At 39.8% G+C, this 27592-nt stretch overlaps 1 protein-coding gene across 4 annotated transcripts; it reads right to left on the bottom strand.

The window, feature by feature from the left end:
- Positions 1 to 667: 667 nt before the first annotated feature.
- Positions 668 to 27592, bottom strand: map3k4 (mitogen-activated protein kinase kinase kinase 4). Of its 4 annotated transcripts, none has more exons than XM_038296393.1 (26): positions 27350 to 27592; positions 16312 to 16499; positions 14830 to 16232; positions 12892 to 13305; positions 12629 to 12786; positions 11797 to 11913; positions 11591 to 11690; positions 11402 to 11485; positions 11033 to 11302; positions 10799 to 10948; positions 10320 to 10481; positions 10110 to 10243; positions 9030 to 9108; positions 8859 to 8937; positions 8329 to 8431; positions 7948 to 8067; positions 6386 to 6486; positions 6221 to 6301; positions 5950 to 6135; positions 5796 to 5866; positions 5597 to 5713; positions 5355 to 5514; positions 5133 to 5255; positions 3930 to 4036; positions 3378 to 3557; positions 668 to 1516 (listed from the first exon to the last, which is right to left on the bottom strand). In XM_038296393.1, the coding sequence occupies exons 1-26, from the start codon at positions 27379 to 27381 to the stop codon at positions 1496 to 1498; spliced, it is 4740 nt and encodes a 1579-aa protein (XP_038152321.1). In that variant the 5' UTR covers positions 27382 to 27592; the 3' UTR covers positions 668 to 1495. The 4 variants fall into 4 exon arrangements, with proteins under 4 accessions (XP_038152321.1, XP_038152322.1, XP_038152324.1 ...); XM_038296394.1 differs by having other exon boundaries at positions 14830 to 16229; XM_038296396.1 differs by lacking the exon at positions 27350 to 27592 and adding an exon at positions 26974 to 27179.

The raw sequence follows: 27592 nt of genomic DNA, 5'->3' as shown, positions 1-27592 counted from the left end.
CATTTGTCATGACAGGGATGCTTCAAGGTGATTTTTTGTTTATTCAAATTTTTCCATGTAGAAAAAATTTGTTTAGGTCTCTCATGATCAGAGGTTATGCTTCCACATGTTTACTGGCTGAAAATTCTAAAAGGTACCTTTAATGTTTTCTCTGTTCATAGTCTTCCAATAAGTCTTGTCAATGTTAAAGCAGATGTCCCGTCACAGGATCTTAAGTCCAGGTGTACGGCCATGTGTTTGTAAGTTTTCCTCCAACACCGACTTAAACTTCTCCATTTACACCCTTGACTGTCAGGTGGGTGCTTTTGTTTTTCAAACCATTTATTTACCAATAATGTTTTAACAAACCTACTTTCAATGACTCATATTTATACATTAATTTCAACTGAAATAATTTTACTTACAAACTTATTTCATGTTTCTTACAAATAATAACAATTTTCCATGTACGGTAATTAATCACTGCCTTCAGTAAAATCACTGCTCAAAATAAAAAATTCAAAGTTGATAAAAAAAGGTTTGCATAACCTTCAATGAGATTTGCAGCATTTTTTTCATTAGGCAACAATTGTAAACTTAACACTTGTATATAGGGACTCGGATCGAATGTCTTGGCAAAGCAGTTTCACAGCAAACTTTAATTCTGAGTTGGAAAAAAACAAACAAATTGAAAACGAAAACAATAATAATGTGTTTATTAATATTGTTTGTACATAGCAAACACTGTAGGAGCAGCAGAGGACCACAAGTTTGTGTGTGTGTGCGTGGGTGTGGTTCAGCAGCAGGGAGGAATAGCTGGCCCCGTTTTGTCCTCCAAGTTGACTTTGCCCCAGTCACATGGGCAGCTCATCACCAGTGACCAGTAGACTTGAACATTGCTCCAACTTGACAATTTCTCCTCAGCAAAAAGGCAACGAAAAACACACTAAATAATCCTTCTTATTGCCCATACTTTCAGAATAATAAAAATATTTAAATATTTGGATGGCATTTTTTTAATAAAGGGAAACTATTGCCTTCTTTTATTCACAGAGGGTGGCCACATTTTATTTTATTTTGACCAACTTAGGATCCCTCCTCTTCTACTAAGCTTTCCCCTTGGATAAACAGTTTAAAAGTGCTATAGATGCTCCCCGATCCTCCACGACCAATTTAAAAAAAACAAAGTATTCCTCATTGCCTTTATAGAGGTGTTTGAACTGGTGAAACAATTGTGGCAATAATTACTTTAACTTAACAGCATTTTATACATGAATTAAGGCCAAACCTATTCTTACAGTATATACAGCACCACCCAAACCATGGCTACATAAAGACACAATTTACTAATTCATAGATCCAGTTCTCCTCTGAAATGATAATGCGTTAGTTCCTCAGTTTAACTCCATGTGCCTTGAGTCACAACTTCATCTCGTGTCCACAGTTTGGTTTTCTTTTTGCCGACAGCATGTACAGTAGTGCTTTAGTTTGTAAACGTGAAAAGAGGTGGTGTCATTCACTCCTCGTCTGTGCAAACCTGAAACAGAAGAAGACACGTAAGAGACCTCATGAGGACTGGATGAGAATGGGTGCTACTTTGGCAAAGTTTGTTAATTGGTTGGTTTTTTTTTTGTTGCATAATGATGTTAATTTCATTTCCTTCACTTGAAAAAAGGACTCTCCCCGAGTGGGGCCCGGATGGAGTGTGAGATAGATTGACGGATTGGTGTGGCTCTACTGGACTGTCGTGGTGAAGAGGGAGCCGATTCGGGGGGGGGCAAAGATCTTGATTTACCGATCGATCTACGCTCCCACACTAACCCATGGTCATGAGATCTGGTTAATGACCGAAAGCACAAGATCACAAATACATTAGTTTCTTTTTGTCATGGTAGCTGGGCGCACCCTTCGAAATCAGGTGAGGAGCTCAGTTACCCTGGAGGATCTCGGAGTAGAGTCGTTGCTCCTACACGTCGAAAGGAGCCAGCTGAGGTGGCTCGGGCATCTGTTCCTGATGCCTCCTGGTCGCCTCCCTCTGGAGGTGTTCCAGGCATGTCCTATTGGGAGGAGGCCTCATGGAAGTCCCAGGACACGGAGGAGGGACTATATCTTTGAGTTGGCCTGGTGTCACCTCGGGGTCCCCCCAGAGCAGCTGGAGGAAGCGTGTGTGGTGCGGGAAGTGTGGGAGTCTCTGCTTAGAATGCTGCCTCCGTGACCCGGCCCCGGATAAAGTGGAAGAAAATGGATGGATGGTAATTTTGAGGGATTTGGCTTCCAGCTATTGCTGTATAGAGATGAACTGATAAGTTCTTAAGGCCCATGTCGATTGTAATGCTTTTTTTTTTTTTTTTTACATCCTTATTTACAAAGAAATGCTTTACAAGTCTACATGTAAAACAACAAAAAAGGGCTCAGTTGAATGGAGAAAAAAAAAAAGAAGACAATCCATTCAAGATGTTTGGGGCAGAGTCACAAGTGAGTTAAGAGCCAGCAGACAGTGACATATGGGCCATGATTGCAACGTTCAGCCGATCCTGATCAACAGATCATGTTAGAACCATTTTATGTGTGCTGAGGACTTTTGCTCAAGTTTGGTTTGGAAAATAAGATCCTAGAGTCAGGGGGATGATCCCAGGGCGACAAAATGTTATAGCTGATGGTCCAATGAGGTTTAAGGACCCTTATCTTCTGCTGGTGGGCTGCTCAGTCGAGCAGTGGGTAGCACTGCTGCCTTGCAGCAAGAATAGCCCGGGGTCTTTCTGCATGAAGTTTGCATGTTCTCTCTGAGCATGCGTGGGTTCTCTCCAGGTACCCTGGCTTCCTCCCACAGTCCAAAAACATGACTGTTAGGTTAATTGGCAATCTCTAAATTCTCCTTAGGTGTGAGTGTGTACGTGAATGCTTGTTTGTCCTGTTTGTCTCCGTGTTGCCCTGCGATGGACTGGGATGGACCCCGCCTCTCGCCTGTAGACAGCTGGAGATAGGCACCAGCACCCCTCACGACCCCAGCAGGGATAAGCGTGTCAGAAAATGGATGGATGGATCTTCTGCTTGTTACCACTATATTTAACTAAGTCTAAAGTCAACATTGTCATCTAGGACATTATAAAGGACTTAATGCTGCCCCCTGCTGATAAACCTTTGGCCCAAAACCTTAATATCAAGAGGACAGACAAGAAGCAACGATGTAGAAAGAACCAGAAGGCTCCAGCAAATTTCTAGAGAAACTGAAGTTCGGGTTTTAATTACCATCAAAATGACCAAAAACACATCATTCTTTCCATAATTTCACTTCTAGATAGTGGTCTAATTCATTGAGAAACTCTTGATTCTTCCGTTTTGTTTTTAAGCCCAAAGTTTAGAAAGAGAATTTTAAAGTGTAGAGATAATCTTTGTACCTTGACAAACGGGTGGTCGAGAAGCATGCTGGCGGTCCAGCGACGTTTGGGTTCACTCTCTAAGCAGTGACCAAGGAAGTCCTTCCCCTCCGTGCTGAGCTTCTCAGGGATGGGCGGTTTGTGGCCCATACCCACTTTGTACATGATCTGAAAGTTGTGCTCATACTCGTGCCAGGGCCTCTGCAGATCCAGATAGAAATCACAAAAAGATCACAAATCGTTCTCTACAGGTATTTAAGTTGTGTTTATTGTGTTTAAGTATTTATTTAAGTTGTGTTGCTTAGGTGAACTTCCTCTGGTGAGAAGTAAAAATAGAACATGCCCCGGCACACAATGTTTCTGTTTTTTTAGACATTGGCTTTTTACAGGAAATTCTGCAAAGAGCCTCACTAATTCAAACTGAGAAAAAGAAACCTGCACCTGGAATGAGGAACTTTTGAACACATAAAAAAACTGCAGATGAGAGCTGCAGTAGATCTATGCTGTGGTATTAAAGCAAATCCTTTTTCTTAAGTATTCCGAGAGGCAAATATCTTCTATATCACTGCTTACCTTTCCAGTCACCATCTCAATCAGGACACAGCCCAAACTCCAGATATCTGCTGCTCGTCCATGACCTTCTCCTTTTGCTCTCGTTATAACTTCAGGTGCCATGTATGCTGAGAAATAAAGAGACACATAAGAAACAATATAAACCTAAAATTTATTCATAATGAGCTCTAAAAACCAGACATGAATGTAGTCTTTTTTTTGCCTTGAAATAATCAGATTCTAAATCCTTTCATCTTCTTTAGCCATACATCTTCCATCTTTCAGATTATTTTTCTCCTAGTGATCCGTCTTAGATTGAGACTGTGATAAAATGATGCAAATGGTGCAAATAAATTAAATAAAAAGCCCAAAGATGATAAAAATTGACTTTAAAGTTAAGCTGTAGTAAAATGTTTGTTTTTTTTAGTGTTATTTGAAGGAGATGGTTTCTACAATGTGAGTTTTTTTATTTTTATTTAAGGGAGTCTATCACAGAGATGTGCATGATAGAATTTAAAAATGCAGTTCAGATCTCTACCCTCTGGATTTCTCATAGATGTTTCATACCTGAAACCAACCCACAGATCATTCATTGCCTTATAGACCAAATTAATTTTCTAAAAACTAGCTTTCTTAGAAAAAATGACAGAGGTCAATACTACGTTGTACTATCAGTGGCAGCTGATGGCAGCTGTTTTATACAGAAATCAGTAGAGACAAAATTTAGCCTTTTAAAACCAAATCTCAGCTTCAGTTTCTCTGTCTCCTGTTTTCAAACAGGAAAAACCTTTCATTTTTAGAAAGTTTTTAAAGTAGGCAGATTTAGTCAGAGTGGATGTCTAATTTTTTAAACGCTCTGTGGATTTTCTACATTTTTGGTTGAAAAAAAATCTACTAAAAAGCAGAAGGGAGTTTTGATCCAGTCTTTAATTTTAGGGGCAGACTAAAATCAATCTCATTTTAATCTGACCCTATAATCTTAAATCCTTCATAAGCCTATGTGCCTTCAGCATACAAATGTTAAGAGATGTTGCACTGATCTGCAGTGTGAAGCAGCTGTAGTATTAAGCTATTGAACGTCTATCTAGAACAGAATCTTTGTTTCCTGAGATGTAGAATCGCGGATTGCAATTTAGTCTCTGCTAAATGAGATCTTAACCGGATAATCCCACAACACTGAGAGCAAACAAGGACCATCATCCTCCACTAGATGTTGTTTCTTACCTGCTGTTCCCAGTGTGCTGTTGACCTCCCCAGGCATGGTATGAGTGTTGTTCCTTAACTTGACTGAGCAGCCAAAGTCGCCCAGCTTAATCAAACCCGATGACGTGAGGAAGATATTGGCTCCTGTTAAAAAAGAAGAAAAATGCGGCGTAATGAGACGAGAGCTTCTAACACATCTAAAACCAAAGAATTAAGTAACAGGAACAGGAACTAGACACTGACCTTTGATATCACGGTGAACAATGCCATGCTCATGGAGAACATTGATGGCTGTGGTGATCTGTTTACTGTAAAGCCTGATCACGTGTTCCTGGAGCCCAAGTCTGGAAACTTCCTCCAGAGTTCCTTCATCACAGTACTCCATGAAGATGTACATCTCCTCCTAAAAGGTAGCAGACACAGATTCACACCAATCAGCTTCAGAACGCATCACGTGTTACCTTAATTATACGCTAGCTTCTTACCCGATGGAGCTCAACCCCAAAGTATCTCACAAGGTTTGGATGTTTGATGCCTTCGAATATTTTCAGCTCATCAGCCGTCTCCTTGATGGTTTTGTGATCGTTTGGCTGGAATCTTATCTATATAAAAAAAATAAAATAAACACACACTTTACAAACTATATTTCAGTACCTGTGCTTTTTCATTTTCAGTGCTTCATACCTCCTTCATAGCCATAAGCTCTCCAGTGTCAACATTGATGCAGGTGTAGACTTTTCCATACTGACCTTCACCTGATATTACACACACAGATATTATTGTCTGCAAATTATTTAATGAGCTACATCATAACCAGATGGAAGTCCCACAGCCATACCTATCTTGTTGCCTCTCTGCCACTTAAAAGTCACCTTCCTGAGCCCGACATGCATGCCATCAGACTTCGGCGTATGACACACTTGACCGATTATGTTCCGCTGCTTCATCTTTGCATAACGCTTCTCTTCAAACTTTCGTATGGAGCGACGGACGGCCTCCATCGGGCTCTGCCTGGCTGCCATATCTGCAAATACAAAAAACAGAATCGGCAAAGAGTTCTTTTGTCGGAGTTGATGAATACTAAAGTTCTTCCGAATAAAGAAACTCACCTTTGGATTGGCTGATTGAGGTGCGGAGCTCCCAGCTTCTGGGTGCGGTGCTGTTTGGATCAGCCTTTGGATACGTAGGTTCTGAAACAGTGTCGACATTTTTATTAAAATGTTAGCCAGGGAAGTTTAAAGAAAGCAGGCCTGCAGATCAGTGTCAACCCACACCTTCTTTTTCTTCAGTGGGGCTCGAGTGGCGGCTCAGTGATTTGAACGTTAATTCTGCTGCAACGGTTGAAAGACGATCGTTTTCATGGAAACTTGATACCCTGAGAACAGGTAAAGGAAAGTCAGCCAAAACTTCAATACAAAAGCATGCTATTAGCCTAATTGAGGGTTTTTGCACTTAAAAACATGATAGAAATAGAAGATAGAAATAAATACTTTATTGATGTATGTACTGATTATCATCTAATCCACCGACTGGCTTCTTTAAATTTCATAACAGTGAAACATCTACATAATATAAACCTACAAAACCCATTTATTCTTTTAAAATGTATCTACAATTTTTTTTTTTTTAATGCATCAACTAGGGCAGCAGAACATCAGAAATGACATGTAACTGGTAAATTATTAATCACATTATCAATGCAATTAATTCCACATTTGCCCCTTTTTGGTGAGCTTTGGTGAGCTCAGGCACTAAAGCTTGCTTATAGTGTTCATCAAATTATATTATAGCCAACATTTATATTGGAAGACAGTGATTTGATATTCTGCAACACTCTACTATAGATCTACACCAGAATTTAAATGGAAAGGAAAAACATAGTGTTTCTGAAAAACATATTAGCAAATGATTGCAGCAAATGCCAGAAAGAAAAACAGCTGAGCATGCATCAGAAACGGCCAAAAGGTTAGACAGATGGAATTAAAAGTATATCAGCTTTATTCCACTCAATAAAAAGCCACCAACTACAAAAGCCATCAGTTAGCATCAATACCAAAAACAGAATAAAACAGAATACTATCCTACTCTTACTTCAGTCAGATAGTATTTTTTTTTATTCCATGAACAACAAGCAGCCTTCATATGATGAGTTATAAGGATTTATCCATGTTGATTTTAAGGGGTTTTGGAGGAAAAAAAAAATCTCTAAACTGATGGATAAAAAAAAAAAAAAAACAAGCATGATGCTACGGTTGTAACATCAGCGATTGACCAGGAACTTCTTAATTGTCAGGTGACTTAGAGTGAAAATACCTCAAATAACATTTTTAAATGCATACATCTAACCTAAAACGTCAATCGTACCAAAAAAGATAAGACGTGGTTCATCTAGGAAGCCTAGAAGAAGTGAGACTATCAGCAAAGGGCAGGAAGGCTGAACATGTTACTAAGTTGTTGTGTTCAGAGGTCTTCAGCCCAAGTTATGAAACGGTCAAAAAGGTAAGCAGCCTTTTTGGATTGTTAGGCTTTGTTTCCTGAGAAATATCAAATTTTCTTTGGTAACACTCACTATGCTAACATATAAAAGAAGCAAAACTCTATTTTAAATCTTCATTCCATTTTCATCTCGTCTTTACTCTAAGATATTAATAAAAACTCAGCTTATTGGCAATATGTCCTTTAACCTCTGCGGTACAGTAGTAGTAATCAATAGGTCACTAACTAACCCTAATAAAATGAAATGAAATTAAAAATCAATCAGTACAAATCTAAACAGGAGGCATTTCCTCAGAATTCACATGGAAAGTATCACTGGTTGGCTTAGGGGCGGGGCTACCTGACATCACTGGGACTGCTGCTGGGTTTCATGGGGCTGTGGTCCCCTGGGCCCTGAAGGATGGCCCGGGGGCCATTGGGGACAAGCTGGTTCCGAAGATCACAGGGAAGGCTTCGAGAGCTGTGTGGTGAAAAAAGCAAACTGAGGCTCGCTGCCTTGGGAAGGGGGAGGGGGTTCACATAAGGGTGTGTGTTGATGAATGTATGCATCTGTGACTAGATGTGGGAAAGACGCTCACACTAAATGCATTTATAAAAATAGGGTGCAGAAAGTGCCAGAAAATATGCAGAGAAGCTCAAGTTTGCTTATTTTATAAGCAAAACTATGAGAAGAAGCAAAGCAATGCACACAGAACCAAAGAAATGATCTGCTGTAACCTACCTGAAACCATCTGTATTAGGGATAAACAAATTGGGGTTTGGAGGGTCGCTATGGCAGCGCACAGGAGCAGGGACCTTCACTGGCCGGGGACTATTCCTGGGTGCTGAACAAAAATAAATACGTAAAATTCATCCAACTGTATTTAAAAAAAAAATTACTTTGTAAAATAAGTAGCAAGGAACAGAATCTGGAATGATCCCTCATCAAACTCAAAATATTCAAACTGGAATAAAATTAGAAGTGATGAAAAAAATGATGTCTGATTTACCTAAACATTGAGAGATTTCAAAATATTATAACATGTAATTTATATTTATAGCAACATTTTAGATTCTTGAATGATCGGTTATTAAGTGGTTGTCATATGAGTTCTCTTTTGATAAAAAGTAAGATAAGTAACTTAACACCCAACAAGTTTTTTGCATGTTTTTTTGTGCAGATATACAATGCATCCCTGGCTTTAAAAACTGCATGTTAGACACTGATCCTCCCATGATAATAGAAGTTTCCACCACAAGAGGGCATCTTACCGATATACAGGCCAGTAACAGGGCTATGAGGCTTTCCAATCACATGTCCTATACATTCATTCATCAAAGCTTGCAGGTTCTGCAGGAAAAACAGAAATTACATAACAGCCACAATCTAAGCACTAGTTTCAGTTTAAAACAAAATAGGACAAGGTGATGGGCTAATCTCACCAGGAAGTCATCCTCTGGTAATGCAGATATGAAGCCAGGTTCAATCGCTTGAAGAAAGTCAAATCCCTGAGTCGCCCACCTGTATAGGTAAAACTTTTAGGTCAAGCTGCATGATTCAAAAGTCAAGAAATAATGAAGCTGCAGAGCAGGAGTCTTCAGTTCCAGTCCTTTGGGTGCGATGCCTTGCACCTTTTAGACATTTTTCTGCTGCCAGAGTGAAAGCACCAGGTCATTAGCAGAACTCTGGGGGACCTTAAATATATAATGAGGAGGAAATTCAGCCATTTGATTCAGGAGACATTGAAGCAGAGTCAGATCTAAAAGGTGCAGGGCACTGAAGATTAGAACTGAAGACCCCTGCAGCAAAGCAAGGAAGGAAACTCCTAACAAGTATAGTAAGGAAGGAATATTCAACACAATATTTGTTTGTTTTCCGCATTTAGTTTTGTCTCTTATGATACAAAGATATCAGATCACTATTGCAGATTGTTAAACACAAAACTTTTCTTTTAGACATAATTAGAAAAGAGACCATTTAGACAAAAAAAACTTTGCATAAAAAAATGTATGCAAAATTTATTTATTAGAACTGATTAAATAGAGCTTTTGTTTTAAATATAACGCTGACTTGAATGAAATTAATTCACCCTGACTGGAGCTAGAGGCATTTCTTAACTGTTTTTATAAAAGAAAAAAAGTTTGGTTTTCAACAACCAGAGAATCAAAAGATTCAAGATATCAAGTCACTGAAAAATTCTAATAAAATATTCTTTTTTGGATCTCCCATTTAATTCAGGAAATTTGTAAAAGGCTACAGTATTTTTTTCTAATCTTATTAGATTAATTTAGTAATGCAGACTCATTTAGATGTAGCGTGGTTTAAGATAAATATATTCCTTCCTAGTCCTCTTACTGTTTATCAGTATTTACAGTTGTCGTTTTGATAATAGTTAAGTTTTAATTAACACTAAATCAAATGAAAGTGCTGTTTTTACAAGCACTGCCCAAACCAAAATGGTCATTGAGTGTTTAAAAAGGGTTTTCTCAGCAACATATGAGCATCAGATGGTTAGGTCTCACCTGGGCTTGGTGCCCCTCCCGCTCTCACATTTGGTCAGAACATAGGTCATCCATTTGCGTGCAAAAGCTATGTAGCGTTCCCCGATTCTCTGTCGGAACTCGCCTGACATCAGGCGGACCACCTCCTTGTGGTACTGTTTTAAAAGAATGTCAATCAATAAAAATTACAGCAGAGAGCTGAATGCTTACTGCACTGTCCAAGGTTCTTACCTCAAAGGCGAAATTGTAGCCCTGGATCATTGCTTCCCTGTAGTACTGATGCAGAGTGGCTGACTCAGATTCCTCCACCTCTGCCTGAAACTCTGTGGTGAACATGAACTCCACCTGGTCGATGGCTGTGCTTATTTTAATGCATAGCTGCAATGCTTTGTTCTGTTAAAAAAGCGATTTAAAAAAAAGATTTGAGGTTAAGGAATGATTGTACTATCAATTACCAGCTTTTAAAATAAATGATCAACGTGTTGAAAAAGATCAACTGCAGCATACAGCATTATGACACAGAGTGCTGCAGCTTTGAAAGTAGCTGGTGGCTCTATAAATAGCTATGAGTGAGGCTGGTGCTCATGGTCTGGTTATACTGATAAAGAATGGAAATTTGGGTTAAATCATTACCACTGCAGCAACGATCAGATATATGAAAGCACTGATGCATGACTGTTATTGCTACAAGGAGGAGGTTATGCAAGTACCTTTAGATCTTCCAGAGCGCTGGCAATAAGAGGCTGGCTTGATGTTTGCTCCCGGCTGAGGGTCAGCACATCCTCCATGGACTGCTGGAAAGCCTTCCGCTGGGCCACCAGGTGAGCCGATTGCATCACAATCAAGAGCAAGTTCTCAACCTGAAACCACAGTAAACAGTGGTAAGCCAAAAAACACCACATAGACATACTGGCCCAAAACGCTGCTCTGAATTTCTTCACTACCTTCATAGCTCTTAGAGTGTCGACAGCTTCGATCTGTGGGACCAGGTGGAGAACCTCACCATCCCACCGAGCCCAGTCAGCCTCTGTAGTGGAGTCCCCGGCTCCGTGTTTGCTAATGAGCAGGTAGGCATCATCTTCAGCCATTTCATCAGGTTCTTTGGAGCAATCTTTCCCAGCAGCAGCATTGAGAAGCTGCAGGATGAGAGCCCGTTGATTCTTCAAGCTACAGGGCACAAAGACCTGGAGCTCTTCCAAGCCTGGGATCTGAACCTGAGAGGAGGAGGTGATTAGACTATTTTCAGCACCAAACAATAGAGAGGAAGATATTTCATCTGAAAATCAAAAGGGAAGATAAAGGTTGAGGACCACCTTGACATAGCTTTTCATTTTCAGTGCCTTCAGGAGACAAGGCACCCCGCTAGTGATGTTAAAATCTGCAGCAACTTCCAAATCCTGGAAGATATAAGAAAAAAAAACATATATAGCAAAATAAATAAATCCACAGAATCAATGAGATCAAAGTAGTTATCTGTGAAGTAAATGAAAAGATGTTTCTACCTTGCGCAGCATTTTTGCAAAGCCCAAAGCCTTAGATGCACGTTCCCTGGCCTCGTGGAACAGCTCTTTTAAAGAGCGACTGGTTTCAATAACGGAGCGCCTAACAAAAAAAAAAAAAAGCAGCAAAGAGAGAAAAACAAACAAAAGAAAGTTGAGCCTGATGAATCTTCTAGAAATCTTACTGTGTGAATTTCATCCCCTCTAACCTTATTTCATCTGAGGCGGCGCTGTCATCTGCACTTTCCCAGAATTCATTGCCACTTTTCTCCAAACCAGCATCAAGAAACTCTCCAGTGGATTCCAGCAGCATCCCAGCAATGTTACTGCAAAGGCAACAACAGCTCTATTGGTCTATTGAAATATGAACATTTCAAAATGTCATTCTTTGAAGACTAAAATTTTATTATTTTGTTTGATTTGTGCTCTGTTTTTTGTCTGGAATTACTCACTGTAGATGTAAAAGCAAATGGATGGAAAAAAAGAGCAAAACTGAACAAAGATGAAAATCATTCAGTGTATGAATGTATGCAGTAGTTGTTTAATCTCCAACACTTGGTAGTTTTATCAGCAAGCTAATGTAAGAATATAAGAGGCATTCTTTGTAACGGCCAGCAGGCGGTGTTGACCTTAAAATGAGAAGCAGTCCGACTTCTCTGATAAAATAATCTTCATTTACTAAAATATTGTAAACATATTTAACCTAACGTTTGAGAAAATATATCCAAATTTTCTCTTAACTTTTCTTTTTTAAATAAAACCTATGAAATTTAACCTATAAACCATTTTAAAGACCAGTAGACAAAAGAGGAAAGCCTGAAAGAAAACCCTTGACTAGAACTGCAACAGTTTTCATTTCTGTCACAGTTTGTAAAATAAATCACTGAGTTTAGCAGAAAAAACGGATATTCTCTTGTTTTCTGCTCCGCAGGAATATTGTGTTTAGTTCCAAAGATCCAAAGTTTTGGATCTTGATCCATATTCATGTACCACAAAATGACCAGTTATGATGAAACCTGAACACATTTCATCTAAACTCACCAGAAAAGTTCACCAGACTGGGCCTCTCCTCCACGGATGTAAGGAGTGATGACCTTTGTGAATTGCCATTCCTCCTCCAACAGGTTCTTTAAGCTGTGAGAGGCCTGAGGAAGCTGCTGCAACATCCTGATCCAACTACGCATATATTCAAAATAAACCTGCAGAAACAACAGGTGGCATGTGGTTAATATTCATTCATAACAACCAACAAACTACAACTAACATTAACTGGAGAGGAAGAAGGTATTAGAAGAAAGACGCACCACCAGCATCTTGTGTAGATCTTCTTCAAAGTCGTCTATATTGGCGTTTGTCTGCAGACCTTGAGCATCGTTCACCACTCCACGCAGCATAAACTGATAATACTGCTTCATCAGGAGGCCTCCTTTCAGAACCTCCTTACACTCTCGCACCAGTTGCTTGATACTGAGCAGGGAGGGGTCTCCAGCGGGTCTCTGCTCCAGTCGCAGTTTAAGGCATTCGTGGATAACATTGAGAAGGACTCTGCAGAGCACGAGGAACGCAGGTCGGAAGGATGGGAGATCCATGTCCCGCAGGTCCTCCCAGGACACCTGGTCAGCTCCCAGCTCCGGATCAGTGGGATTGGTGCAGGATATGTGGCGAGACAGCTCCGGCAGGTAATCGCTGTACAGCATGGGGTCTGGGAGGTCTGCAAACTGTTAGTGTGAGCCATAAAGAGAACTAGTAAATCATATATTCCAACTCGACAACAGGTTGAGAACATATGAGGCCATTTGATAGATTTGTTCTTGCTGCTAAGCATGTGAAAGCCACTTGCCCAAATTTCATTTGCCCAGAAACAATTTTTACTTGCCCAGTATAATTTTTGATAAATATATTTCCTAATATTCATTTTTGTATACCGTATATATCAATGAAACATGTTTGTTTTTTAAATGTTTTTTTTGTAGATCAGTAAGTTTCCAGGTTCCTGGTGTGTATATGCATGCGTCAGATAATGAACTCAAGCCTACATTAACGTGTTAACATGCTTTTCAATCCTTTCTGCACATTCTTTTCAAACTAAACTTTGCTTTAAACTGTTGTGTGCTTGGAAAAATATAAATTGTAATGTTAAAAATCTAAAAAAAACTTGACAGGTTAAAAACTTACTTACACTACTACTACTCACCAATTTAACATGTTTAGCTCTATAACATTTAAATGCACCACTCCAATGTCTAAGAGAAAAAAATTGAATGAAAATTTTTTAATGTATGACCACTGTACAGAAGACTGCCATGATAGAAATATTTACACTGTGCGCATGCAAATATTATTATTTTCCTAATCCTTGACTGATAATTTTTAATCTAGCGTGTATTATAGTATAGATGATAATCTATACTATATTACACAGGTGCTGCTCTGCAGAATTCTCTCCCCAAGAGCTGAATCACGCCATCTAGCGGAAAATCATGCAGCTTTTTCAAATCATGCAAGAATGTGTACAAAACAACAAAGATGGCGCCGGCAACGCTTGTGGGTCATTTTCAGCGAATGTCCGTGATTTTTAAGTAATTTTGAGTGGTAAATAATTTTTTTTTTGCGATCATTGAACTTGCCCGGCGGGCAACTGCAATGATCTCCTGACAATAAAAACTACTTGCCCCGGGCGATGGTTAACATCGAGCCCTGTAGCCTGTTTTAATTTTACCGTTTTCAATTGCTTGTGCAGCACCTTCATGACCTTTGTTATTAAAAAGTGTTTTATAAATAAAGAAATGTTTGATCCTCTGGTGTTAATGCAGGTTTACTAGCTTATTTAATAAATGACAAGCCAACACCAAAGTGTGTTTTTTTTTCTTATCGATTCCTTCCTGATGATCATTTGCCTGATATAAAAAAGTAAGCCCCAATATTGTCCTAGTATTGTTGGCAATGATGGGAAAGTGATTAAAGTAATCAATGTAGAAATCAAGTGAGACAAATACAATAGGAACTATAGAATCAAAGTTTAACACCAAATAAATTGGTAATTTTGACCCTGGAAGGTAAATCTTTTGATAAGTTGAGAAAATAGTTTGATTGTAGATAATTGCTTATCAGCCACATGCAAGCAGCTGGACATACTATGAGGTTATTTTTAGATTAGATTAAATGTAAAATTTGTGGAGCAACCATAGACAGAATTACTGACTGAAATGTAGATGGTTCTGTTATAGAAACGATGCCCTTACCTCCAGAGCAGGAGTGTGTCGGAGCAGCGCCACTCTTGCCCTCTGAAGAGAGCGGTCCATCAGCTTGTGCAGCCGAAGTATCAGTTTACGCAATCCCATCTGCTTTAGAGCTTTATCCACAAATGGTCTGTAAATAGCTGTGGGGCAAAACACTTCGCCTCCAGCAGCCGCTTCTGCATTTCCAGAAGCAGCGGCTGGGAGAAACTCCTCCTCTGACAGGAGTCGGGCAAATTTGGGTGTCAGGATGGGAGACAGCTCTTCCTCTGCTAGATGTCCGACCTCCCCCTCCACCTCTGCATCCCTGTCCTCAGGATCACTGTCAGCAGTAAAAGTGGCTGTTGAGTCATTCTCCTCATCCTCCTCGTTCTCTTCTTCATTTCCACGGGAGCAGCGGGGTGAGGGTATCTCGAAAACGGGCCACCCAATACGTGATAGGTCATGAAGACCCAACACAGTGGCCATAACTCGCAGTTTCTGATTGAGGTCCTGGGTGATATTGAGCCACAGACAGAGCGCCTGCACTCTGCCTTGGAAATCTCGTGCTGCGTACTTCTCATAGTCCTTTTGCAGAGCCTGTAACGATGGGTACAAGGCCTCAACAGACTCCAAGAGTTCCATAACCTTCTTGACTTGCTCGAAAGCCAGCCGCTGGCGTTGAAGGTGCTCCCTGCAATCAGCACCAGAACCTAAAGGCTCGGCTGCATTCATAGCTGACGAAGGACAGGCACTAAAGCCCCAGGTGTCTACTCCACAGTGGTTGGTCTCTGCTACAGCAAATGATTTCTGCTCAATCTGACAGAGTCCCTGGGTTGTTTGAGACTCCAAACACTGAGCTCCTTTCAGGCTGTCATAGTTGACCTTAAAGTGCAGCACCTTGCTGATGATTTCAGGGATAGCTTTGCGTTCAGTGAATAGAAAAAGGTCCTGGTCACTAGTGGAACGCCGTTCGTGCCATGCCTGCAGCTCCAACCAAATTACCTCATTGTTGTGCCCCATGAAGGCCATGTTCTCCAAACCCCTCTGCTCCTTTTCCTTCCTCTTAGAGGACATAGATGTGAGTTTGAGCAGCAGGCGTAGAGTTTCAAAGAACTTGAGGCGATCAGCGGGACAGTCTGTCCTGGAGGTTTGTCGGTGGGTCCGTGCAATATGTGGCATAGTCAAAGGCAGCTTGCCACTGCTGCAGCCGAGGCTCAAATAATGTTTCCTTGGACCCATGCTAAGAGAACCCAAATTGCCCGGCTTTGAGATTGGCTCTACAATGTAAGAGTCATCGAAGGTCTTCTTGTGGTCTCTCTCTGTAGAACGGATTGTGGTCCTCTGCTTTTTACCCTGCTTATAGCTGATCTCCTCAGTGTTCTCAGCTGGCTTGGGACTTTCTGCCTGGATTGATGGGCTTACATCTGCTGGAATATAAAGAAACATAGAAGTCAGTACAGTTGAAGAATTTCCTTGCTGTTTGGAGATATCAGCTTTTTAAATTACCTTTGTTTGGAGATCGCCCAGCACCCCTGGACTGGCTACTCTTTTGTTTGCCAAACATGCGTTTCATTTGACGCTGGGTATAAGGAGGAGATGTCCCATATAGACTTTCGTCTTCCTCACTAGGAAAATCTGAGGAGTCATCAATCTCAGAGTTCTGTTGGGACGAAACTCCTGCTGGCTTGGCCTGCCTGTGAAGAATAAATGAAATGGGAGAAATAAAAACTATTAGGCAGGGGTTTTAGTTCCTTATCTACAGAATTAAATAAAAGATGGCAGAGATGTTAATGGAAGCCTTGCCCTTCTTCTGTCATGTCAAAAGTCAAATTTAAGGACATCTGTTTGCAAGAGAAAACTGTGCAGACCTGTTTTTCACCAAAAAGAAAGTGCACAGTAAATCTCCTCTAAAGCCAGGTAAAACATGCTGGCTCAATGGTAACTAGGCTGGATGTCTGCAGCAACCAGCAGTAATCAAGAGGACTTTGTCTACAGGAGTCCAGCAACTTTCTAAATGTACAACAGTAGTCTTCTGTGCATGACTAAAGATATTCAGAAGGGATAATGACCTATGGTGAAAATGGCAGCTCAAACAGCTTAGGGGACCAAGTCATCATCATAAACTGTTAGTTAGGTCACTGACTGAAAAAGGTTTCCAAGAAAACTCAGTCAACCCTGAGTGCAATACTGTTGAAAAAAAAGTAGAAAGTATAAAGTGTTTTTTTTCCATTTAATTGATTGATTATGGTGAATCATAATGATGTTAAAAATCAAAAGCCCCTTGAAGATTATCCAAGTAATCAGCCAGTGATTGGTTGATTTTTAGCTTGATCAGTGAGGACTGGTGAATAGATGGTTGGGAAACTAATACAAAAAATAAGATCTGACAATTATCCAATCTATAAACACGCCATACTTGGTACACACTTGTACTGGATGCAGTTACTGAATAAATGAAGTCAGGGAAAGCAAAGAGATGCATTAGCTATTTCAGCTGCAAGTTTATTCAGGGCTGTGACATAGGGTGAGGTTTTCAGCAGATAAAAAGAGAGCTTGATAGACAGCATAACTGCTTTATCTTATTGGCCTTTAACTTTTTATATAAAGAAATGCTGGATCTAGAAATATAAGGCATCTTTTCGAAACCTTGGGTAAAGGTAAGGCTCTATGTTCTCTGAGACTTTCACACCATAAAAACTGCTTCTATAAGAATTAAAAATGATTTAATACATATCATGTAATCATTTTGTCTTCTTTTAATATAATAAAACAATCCCTCTTTAAGGTGACAGCTTTGTCCTGCAGCGGTATCATGTCACAATTTGTAAAGTAATTATTACAAATTACTTTTTCAGTGATTAGGTTTTATCAAAGTATTTTTCAGTAAAATAAAATAAAATCAAAAGTCAGTTTTTAAGACAATGCAAATCAGAAATCAATCAAAATATGGAAATCACAACATTTCTGTTCAACATAAACCAGCTATGACTGCAAGTCACATGTAAGGAAATGTAAAAGGAGTTGGATGATGAAAGAACTTGGAGCGTGGCCAGGAAGGATTCATTTCGGGGAAATCAAGAACAATCGGCACGCTCTCCCAGATTACAATGTCAAGAGTGTTGTCCCTCAATGTCTTTCTTAAGCGTTTTTAATGGGATTAAAACGAAAGCCTGGAGAGCTTGACCCTGCCACCCTCCCCAAAAATACAAGAAAGAAGCAGATGACAGAGAGCAAGAAAATGGGTTATATTTATACCGATCACAATGACTGCCCTCATCAATCATCTAACCGAGAAGCATTCCCCAACACGTGCCTGTTAACATCTGTGTAGTGGGAATATAAAGGGGAAAGGCTGGGTATAATTCCCTGGAGAGGGAGTATTGTTAAGGGAGAGGGGGGGGTAATCTGGATATCAGTTGCTGAGGCTTTTTAAAGGAGGCAAAGAGAGAACTTCCAGATTCTATTGCCCATCTGCCCCAAAACAGAATATGTCAGACAAACCACAATGCGTCCGCAGGCAGCTGTAGACATACAGGGCAGACGGACACCTGCTGCCAATTCTTTAAATCCAAGTCTACATATCTTCATTAATTCAAAAGGCGGTCAAACGATTAAACACATGGGACATTTAAGGTTTTAAAAGTAATAGTAGCAAACAGCAAAGTAGAAAATGTTAGAAATTAATTAGTACAAACATGGAATACTGCTAAAAATGCCAAAATCTGCAGCTGCATGTGTTGATACAAGAATTGTTAAATAACACAATATGTTGCCCTTGTATTTACAAATTTGGAAAACCATATGATAATTATTCCGCTGAAAAAATATGCGACAATATATACCATAAGTATTTACTTGTCATTTATTTGGTGTATAGCACAAACCACTTAGAGATAACTAAACTTATATCTTATCCCTATACATATTCATATTCTAAAGCACTAATGAATGAATTGTAAAACAGCACAGTTTAATGAATTCAGAACAGGACAATTTTCTAATGCATTAGATATGACATGAGGAAGCAATATCGAAGGGTCTGTCAAAAAGTGTTTTACTAGTCCAGAGAAAATAAAATATATTATAATTAATTAAAAAAATACAAAATAAAACTACGGAGCCAATCAAGAGTTAAACATTCTCACTGTGAAGGTTGAGATTCTGTATTATTTTTATTATATTTGCCTCTTTGTTAGAATAGGCCAACCATCAAATACAGTACAGACAGTTCCGAGACAATGAAGAAAACAGCAGGTACACTACGGTAAATGTTAGCTAAGCTGCTAAGCAGCATGGGCCAGTTGGAGAAGAACGTTACTCCGCAGGAGAAATTTAGCATCTAAGGCTACGTTCACATGGCAGGCCATAATGCACAATTCCAATTTATTTTTGTGAAATCCAATTTTTTATGCGCTGACATTTACATTTCCAAATATATGCGAGTGTGAACTGCATTCATACAATGCAAGTGTCCCACATGCACAATAGAGGTCAAAATGATGTCACAAACAAACGTGCTCTGTGTTTGAGGAAGTAGTGCTGTAGCGCATCTACAGTCTGACTTGGAGAAGGTGTTTCTCTTTAGATCTTAATTACCATAAATCATGAAAGAAAGAATATTATAGTACAAATATTTATGTTTATAAAATTTATTGTAGGGGACCAGCCAAGGGCCCATCACGGAAAATGGGGAAATATTGGATGGCTACTACTGTAGCGCTCTTTCCCTACCTTAAAAACTCAATCTTTTCAAGAAAGTCAAAAAGAAAAATAAAAAAAAATAAAGACTTCTCTTCACATTATGGTCCACCATGATTGCTGTTTTTCTTTCCGCTTCTGCATAGAAAGATGCAGAATAGTGATCTTTGTTGAGAATTAACGACATTCAGGTCGGATGAATGCAACCTGGTTGTTCAGACACAGGTCGCATTTGAAAAGATCAGACTCGTATCGGATTCAGGACCACACAGCCAAGTGGCCTAGGTCGCAAAATTCGGATCTGTGTTGTTCAGACTGCCATTAAAGATGAGATACAGGTTGCATATGGCCAAAAAAAAAAATCAGATTTGGGTCACATCAGGCTGCTGTGTGAACGTAGCCTGAAAGTCTAGGAAGTAGTACTGATGTACAGTTGCTGTCCATAATACAGCAGCAACTGTACATCAAAGACTCTGTGCTTATTGGCAGCTGCAATATCTCTAGTTTCTTATAATTTCCCAACCTGGCTAGCCAGACTGATGATGTGCAGGGCTCAGGTTAACTCCTACAAATTGATGCAAGTTATCAATTAATTATTTGATGTAAAGTTGGCCGATCTTATCATAGACTAATGATTATTAAATAAGTGGCCATTTTCTAAAAAGCCTAAGTGTTCTGATGTATTAAGAGGATCTTTCCAAACAAATATGTGATTCCAAAAGGAATAAGACAGGAACGGGGTTCGATATACAGCATACAGGATGGTGTTCATTAAGGTGCAAGCTAAATCTAAAGGCATTCAGATGTGGCTGCAGAATAAATGTATTCTCAATTTTCACAGTCCGAAGCACAAAAAAAACATAATTTGATTAATTTGTTTTTGATGCTGCATCCCTGTTTGCATTTGTAAAGATCAGGAATTTTCATTCTCCTTGATGTTCTGATATGAGGCATCTAGATTTTATTAAGTAAAAGGTAGATTGGTTCATTTACTCAATATCATTTGGTCTTCAATTACATCTTGCAGCTGCTTCACCACGTCTCTTTAGAGGTCGAGCTCTATTTGGTAGTCACCATCTGGCTTTGTAGTATTACATCAGATGGCACCGCATCCGTTTGTCATCTCATGGTGCCCAGTGCTGAAATATACAGCGTTACTATTTACCTTTAAACTTATATATATATATGTGACATAACAAAACAGGTACCTATAAGGTTAGTTAATAAAAGAATAATACAGTGTTATAATTTCCAATGAATAGAGATATAAAACTATCATTAAAAGACAGCGTACGTCGATGTCACATGCCGTCAGATCATTTGCCACTTTGCTTTAATGAAATTGATGATAGATGTGATATAGCTCTGTGTGTGATCAAACAACTTTGTGCTGTTAGCAGTGCTAACCGAAAGCCTTCCCAATCAACAGCACTTGTTGCTAGCAAGTCTTTTTCTATCAGGTTACAAACTTTTTGCGCAATATATTCCAATTTTCTTATATCACATCCTTCCCCGCAGAGCACAGCAGAGATTAACACCGCTTCCCTATGTAGCACGGCTAAAAGGGCACTATTAGGGTGTTAAATTAAGGACTTCATTGAGTGTTTAAACATGCAAATAGAACCTCATTACATGCATTCTGCATCCTTGTTCTGATTAAACAGTGTGAATAATCCCAGACCAGGCTTTCAACTGTGACACATTGCAAATACTGGTGAGGCTCTGCTAAGGAATGAACAGTGGACGGCGGCCACACTACAATCATGAAAGAAACGTACTCTATGGGTGTCAGTTAATCAGCGGGAACAAATTTGAATCTAATAAATCATCAATCAAAAGTTTAATATTCATTGAGATCACACTGTTAATATGGGACTGCTACAGTCAATTTTTTACGAGGGAAAGGAGGGTAATTCAGCAGAATGCTGTGTGTGCATCCTGACTTCCCATGTCCTTTTTGCTGCAACTCTCTTGTTTGGAAGCCCTGGCTTTCTTCACAGCTCTATATACCTCCTTAAGGCTTAGCAGTAAAATGTAGGATGACCCATTTTGGGTCAATCTGAAATGGGTGAAGTAGGATCAGAAGACGACGAATTCTTCTGCATTTGTGAATGTACAAATACCACCAGAATTCAACTTGCAGGCAAGGTTAGTCATTTCCTTCTGCCTTTGCAATATGCTTATCATAGACCTTCAAGAAAACTCTTTTATAGAATGGATACTGCTTTATTCAAAGTAGTACTACTAACAAAATATTTATAATAATTTTACCAGCAACTGTTTTATCTCTACGACATCAAAGCCAGCTTATAATGCATCTGAACAGGAGCGGAGAAAATGCAATATATATCATCCCAGGTGATGCCATCTCAGAGTCACTTGGGAGGAGTAACACATCCTGGTGGTTCAGGATGTGATAATGTTAAATTGCCAACTGTAAAAAGATAGTATGGACAAAAATACAGCTTGAGTATAACAAAGCCATCTGTTCAAATGCACAGCAATGTCCGGTAAGCCATTGCGTCAGAGCAAACACCACGCCGCAAAATCCACTCTTTTTTTAAAAAGCAAACCTCTAATTTAGGTTAGGGAATAATCCTGGATAGAATCGTACCACTCTAATAATTCAACTGTGTATTTTCCAAACCTGTTGAGCAAGCAAAGCCTTGCCGTCACAGTGACATCACAATAATGATTAGGCAATGTAAATATTGTAAGAATTTGCAGGGCTGCTGTGCGTCTAAAGATAAAAATAGTTCATGTATGTGAGAGAGTGTAAAAGCTGGTTTTAAAAAGGCACTTCACGAACAAAAGAGCATTACTAAATCACTCAGGAATGAAATAAGAACTGCTGACGCCATCACTGCTGCTTGTTTGTTAGGTTTCCATGGGACATTTCAGGCACAGTGTGTGCAGTTTCATTAAATGCTCAGAGATTTCTTCTGGTTTTTTTTGTTTTGTTACATATTTTTCTAATCCTACGCAAAAACTACGCAGAGAAAGTTCCATGGCCTTTGTGTCCTGTAGTTAACCACAGCCACACTATGGTCCTCAAGCTCATCCCTGCTGGCTGCCACTAGTGAATTATCACTGCAGATGGTGTCTGGCTGCTCTCAATGGCTCATCTGATGGCTCATTGGGAGTCCAATAAAGGCCAGAGGAATGCTCCTGCCCCCGAGTAGAAACACTAAGTGAATAATAAACAGCACAAAATCGAAAGTGTTCTCTGAATAGCGTCAGAAGCGGCGATACCGGAGGCTGCCAGTCAGGGGGTCCGACCTTTGACACCAGCCATCCACCCTATTGTACATGCATGGGGACGCTATTGTGTTGCTGTGACACGTGGCCCATGAGGCCCACGACTGAATGCCACACAGCTGGTTAGTGAGCACACTTGCTTACAATGCCCAAACTAAAGGTGGATTTTTTTTTGGGGGGGGGGGGGGGGGGGTAGGAAAAGGAGGGAAAGGTGGCTGGAGTTTTGCAAGAGCACACTTTTCTCTAATTAGTTCATACAGGCATAGTTTAAGCTCTGCAGGCTGAACACCTACTTTGATTACCCCCCACTTTGATTAGGAAGCATGCATCTACTAGCTAATGCATTCAGCTTCCAGTAAACTGCTGATATTGTGCAAAAAGTAATAATAAGGGGGAAAGAGTGTGTGGACTTGTGATCGCTTCCATATGGAGGTTTACCTCATGCATTCTGTAGCAAGAATATCTGACCCTTTTGTACATACTGTGATTAAAAAGGCAGAGAGAACCACAGTTCAGTCCTGGGATCATAGTTTGTCAGAATTCGCAAACAATGAACACAAAGTACTTGACCACACCCATTCACTGGAACAGTGCGACACTGCCGGGATTGGACCTCCCAGCCTCTCCAACATGTAACTGTGCAAGCCTGCTGTTCACACACAACAGTAAACCTTTATTCTGCAAGGTATTACTTCAAATGCATACTTAAAATTACACGGCAAATCTTGTACAAAAGAAACTCGTTTAATGCAGTGGTGGAGCCTGCAGACTAATATATCTATGCCTTATGGCAAACAGGAAAACAGTGACTTGCATTCGTCTTATGCAACTTGCATCAGAACATGCAGCTGTCTGCTCTGCTTTTAAACTCCATCTAAGACTGTGCCATCATGAGCACCGAATACAGCTTTCACTTTCATTTAGACACACGTGTTGCAAACAGAAAATCAAGAGCACAGAGCTCTGCATTTCCCAAACTTCTGCGATATATATCTGTATATCAAATTACTGAGTTTCATACAGAGATATTATCACAGAGGAAACAACAGATTATAGAAAAAGAATGTGAGAAAATTAGTTTCTCTCTTCGAAAGCAGGTGGGGGAAGAGATGAGATGCAGTTAGGAAACGTTTAGGAGGATGATCCATCTGCATTCTGCAGTCTGTGCCGAGGGCAAATGTGAACGTTAATGACTTCTACCCGAAGAGAGAGGCTCTAAGGCTCCAAGAAGCAATCTGCAGCACACACTGCATCACATCCTGAAATCTCTGGAATGCCTGTGAGCCACAATGTCTTGAGACTGAGTGAGAATGAGGCATTATTGACAAAGGACCTCTGTGCTTGCAGAGATAGAGATAGCCTTCAATTGCAAAAAGAACACATAACTCATTTCCCCAACTTAGCATGCATTGCATGCAGGGGCATTTTTTAAATATTGTTTATATGCATTGCAACTGTGTAACATTAGAAGTAAAGTATAGACACCCACCAACTGATCAATCACAAGAGCGTTGTTTAAAGGAGCAAATCTCTTGTTTGACTGTTACTTGTTCCAATTCAGTTAAGGCCAGCACATGCATGCTGGTGGACATGGCAACTTTCCATGTTCAGTGTCTCAATGATCTTGGTATAACTGCAGACATGCAAGGCCGACCCCCTGGACATTAAGAAGTGATTTGCCAGCTACTTCTCTACTGGACATGGCACTAATTCACTCCCTTACTGCTTCAATAAGGACATGATTAATTTGCAAAACAGATTTTTGCAAATTCATTAGATGCATTAAAGCCAACAGCAATGACACATTTCAAACAAAAAAAACCCTTAAACAAAATCTTGTACTTTCTAGTAGAAATCCAAAACTCCATCTTTTCCAGGAGGATTCCAATCATGCTTTATTCCAAGGACTAACATATAAATAACAATGGTTACTGTTCACATTTTAACTGATGTGGAACCTGGAAATCAGTACTACGCTAATGTCATCTTAAACGCTAGCCTTGGCTACCTGGATCAGACAAAGATGATGATGATGCTCCTTACTTGCATCATCTCTGTACATCCACGTTGCTGGCTGAAGATGACGGGTAGCTAATGGATGCAGACATGCTAAAGGTGCTGAATGCGGGGCTAGTAGCCGTAGATCTGAGGCTGTTAAATATTGTGCACTCTTCAGCCTTGAGAAAAGTCTTGCTCTAAACCAGGTGCTTCCTCAGATTAGAAGTATTTCAGACACTCGCCTTGCACTTTGCATCACAAAGATTGCAACGAGCGTAATCTGCACCCCGTATTAGAGCAATTTCTAATCAGTTATGCTTGTTTTCTTTATTATGACAGCAGCTTCGTGCGCTATCAGGTTTTTTTGCATGCAGAGCCGTGGTCTAAATGATGCCCTTAGGTACCAGAACTTGGTATGGTTGAATTCTATGTGAATCAGTGCTCGGCAGTACCAAAAGAATTCAGACATCATTACGACATATGCACAAGAAAAACTGGGTTGTATGCATTTTGATCGGTTTAAATGAGACACACAGTGAAGGAATTAGAAGATTGCCACAAATAAAGCATAACAGAAGACTACAGTCCTAATGATTATCAAGGGAGTTTATAGACCAGAAAGAGTTAAAGCTTTTAGTTTGGGTGCATTTAATAAACAGGGAAAATTTTTTAGTGTATGACTGATAAAGGAAATTGATAGTTTCCAATCTCAGAGTAATAGTGTAACGTATGTGTTCTGTTTAATTTAAAAATCAGAGACAAATTTACCTATGAACCATATTTATAAACAACAGGCTGTTACCAAAGTGCTGAGCAAAATTCAATTTAAATCAAAGGTAATTGGGGACATTGTGTGTGGAGTTTAAAAAGGAAATAATTTTGAAAGCTAAATAAAAACAAACTAAAGCATAATTAATGCATAACGCGTCGATAGAACAACATTTAACTGTGCACTTCATTCTTTTGGCCTTTACTTAAACTGGCAAAGAAAATTTAAAAGACAGCCAGAGGATTAACCCTCAACAGTTTAAGACGTGAAGGGGTCCTAATAATTAATTCAAGTTGTTGCTCTGATCACTGACACTATAATGGAACAAACAAATGCAGAGACGCTGCAAAGTAGCTGCTGCAGGGTTTTTGCAGGGAGGTAATGTTAACTTCACCAGATTTGTTTTTACAGCAGCACAGTGCAAATAATCCTTCATTCCTGCCCGTTGATTAGCGCATCTCGGAACTGTATTGTGTGTGGATTTTAACAATGAAATAAATAGGATGTTTGACGATATATGCATACATGAATAAATGCTAAGCACTTTTCCGTTATTGGTTCTTTGTTTAAATGAAATCTATGAGTTCTATGCATGTCTATAGTAAAAATGCATGGGCAAGATTGTTCTCAGCGGAAAAGAAAGGATTCCACCAGAAAAAGCATGGATTAGTAAATCTGGAATTCAAAGCTTTGATTTGTAATTGGTATATTAAATAGTGCTGCAGCTAAAAGCCATTTGAAATAGAAGCAACAGCACTGCAAGCTGGTGGTTATTATGATTGTCATGCAACTAAGCTGGACAAAAAAAAAAAAAAACACCAAGAGGGTCAGTGTTGCACAATCTCTCAATCTGTTTGTGTATTCACTTTGACAAAGTGGCCACAAGAGGTAATAACAACTGCCCTGTGCTCAATCATTTTCAAAATAAACAATTAAAAGAGAAAAGGGCTGGTTATTTACTTAATATCAAGATTGTTGTAATCGCCAAGAGCTCATTCGACAAGATAAATGTCCTAAAAGTTACTTTCTGCGCCGACAAACAACTGCTCGTTAGCAGAAGGGAGGAGATTGGAAGACAAAACAGCAGATTCCTGAGTGTCTAGTAAAAAAAAAGGAAGAATCTCCATAACCAGACGTGCATTCATTGCAAACATTTTAAAATAACTGCTTGTATCAACCTGCAGAAGTGTTTGTTTTGTTCACGCGAAGAAATTTGTTGAATCATTTCAAACAGTTGTGGTGCATTCTAGAAAGAAAATCTATATGCACAAAGCATACAGAAAGTATGCGAAAAGTCTGGATTGACAACAACAGTAGGAGCAACATGCTAGCCTAAAGTTTGCGCGTAACGGCATTATTGAAGTACAAAGTCGATAAAGCTATATTAAAATCTCAAACACCATAAACTCCGCATTATAAACTGATTTTAACAAAAGAAAACACACCTGAGCTCCGTCTGCCTGTGCTTAGCAACTCGCGGGTGAACAATAAACTGTCAGGCTACATGTAGATGTTAGCTAGCTGCTCCCTGTTATGTCGCTTCTCTCCTCCCCTCTGCTGCCTTTATCCTTTGCAGAGCATCCCCCCTTCGCTCTAGACACTAATAAACTACTGAGGTTATAATAACAACACAAATTTAGCAGCTCCTCCCCAAAAAAAGTTACAACTTCACAGTTGCAAATGCATTAACCTGCACACTATTTGACAGGAAGTCGATATCTGAAGGGGTGCGCGAGCTCTCCCATAGAGCTGCAACGCGGTTCCCTATTTGGCAAAGCGAGCTGCTGCTGGGGAAGAGTCTGCTCAACAAATCCAACATACCTGCTCGGCTTGTTGCGATCTGGAGGCTCCATAGCAAACAAGTGGCTTCTTGCTCCTAGCTGTGCATGGGCCACACCATCTCTAATTTGTATCTGATACACTTTGCACCGATTGATCTTTGCACTAAAGATAGATCTCGGTCTCTTTAAATCACTTTCTATCCGCCGGCACAGTGGACTCTCGCTTGTGCGTATGCTGTCGCCATCTTTCCAACGTTCATTGAGGAGGAGCGCCACAGCCTTT

Source organism: Cyprinodon tularosa, unplaced genomic scaffold (assembly GCF_016077235.1).
Source record: "Cyprinodon tularosa strain WSP-4 unplaced genomic scaffold, ASM1607723v1 ctg37, whole genome shotgun sequence".
In the NCBI taxonomy this organism is placed as follows: Eukaryota; Metazoa; Chordata; class Actinopteri; order Cyprinodontiformes; family Cyprinodontidae; genus Cyprinodon; species Cyprinodon tularosa.
The sequence above is the reverse complement of the archived record's forward strand: the minus strand, read 5'-3'. Positions and strand labels throughout refer to the sequence as shown.

What these genes read in the sequence shown, in the direction of transcription:
- map3k4 (XM_038296393.1), bottom strand. Translation starts at nt 27,381, where the DNA reads ATGGAGCCTCCAGATCGCAACAAGCCGAGCAG. An exon ending in AAATGAAAAGCTATGTCAAG is followed by an intron (nt 11,303 to 11,401) that starts GTGGTCCTCAAC and finishes TCCTCCTCTCAG; the next exon opens with GTTCAGATCCCAGGCTTGGA. An exon ending in GCGCTCTGGAAGATCTAAAG is followed by an intron (nt 10,482 to 10,798) that starts GTACTTGCATAA and finishes CTTTTTTAACAG; the next exon opens with AACAAAGCATTGCAGCTATG.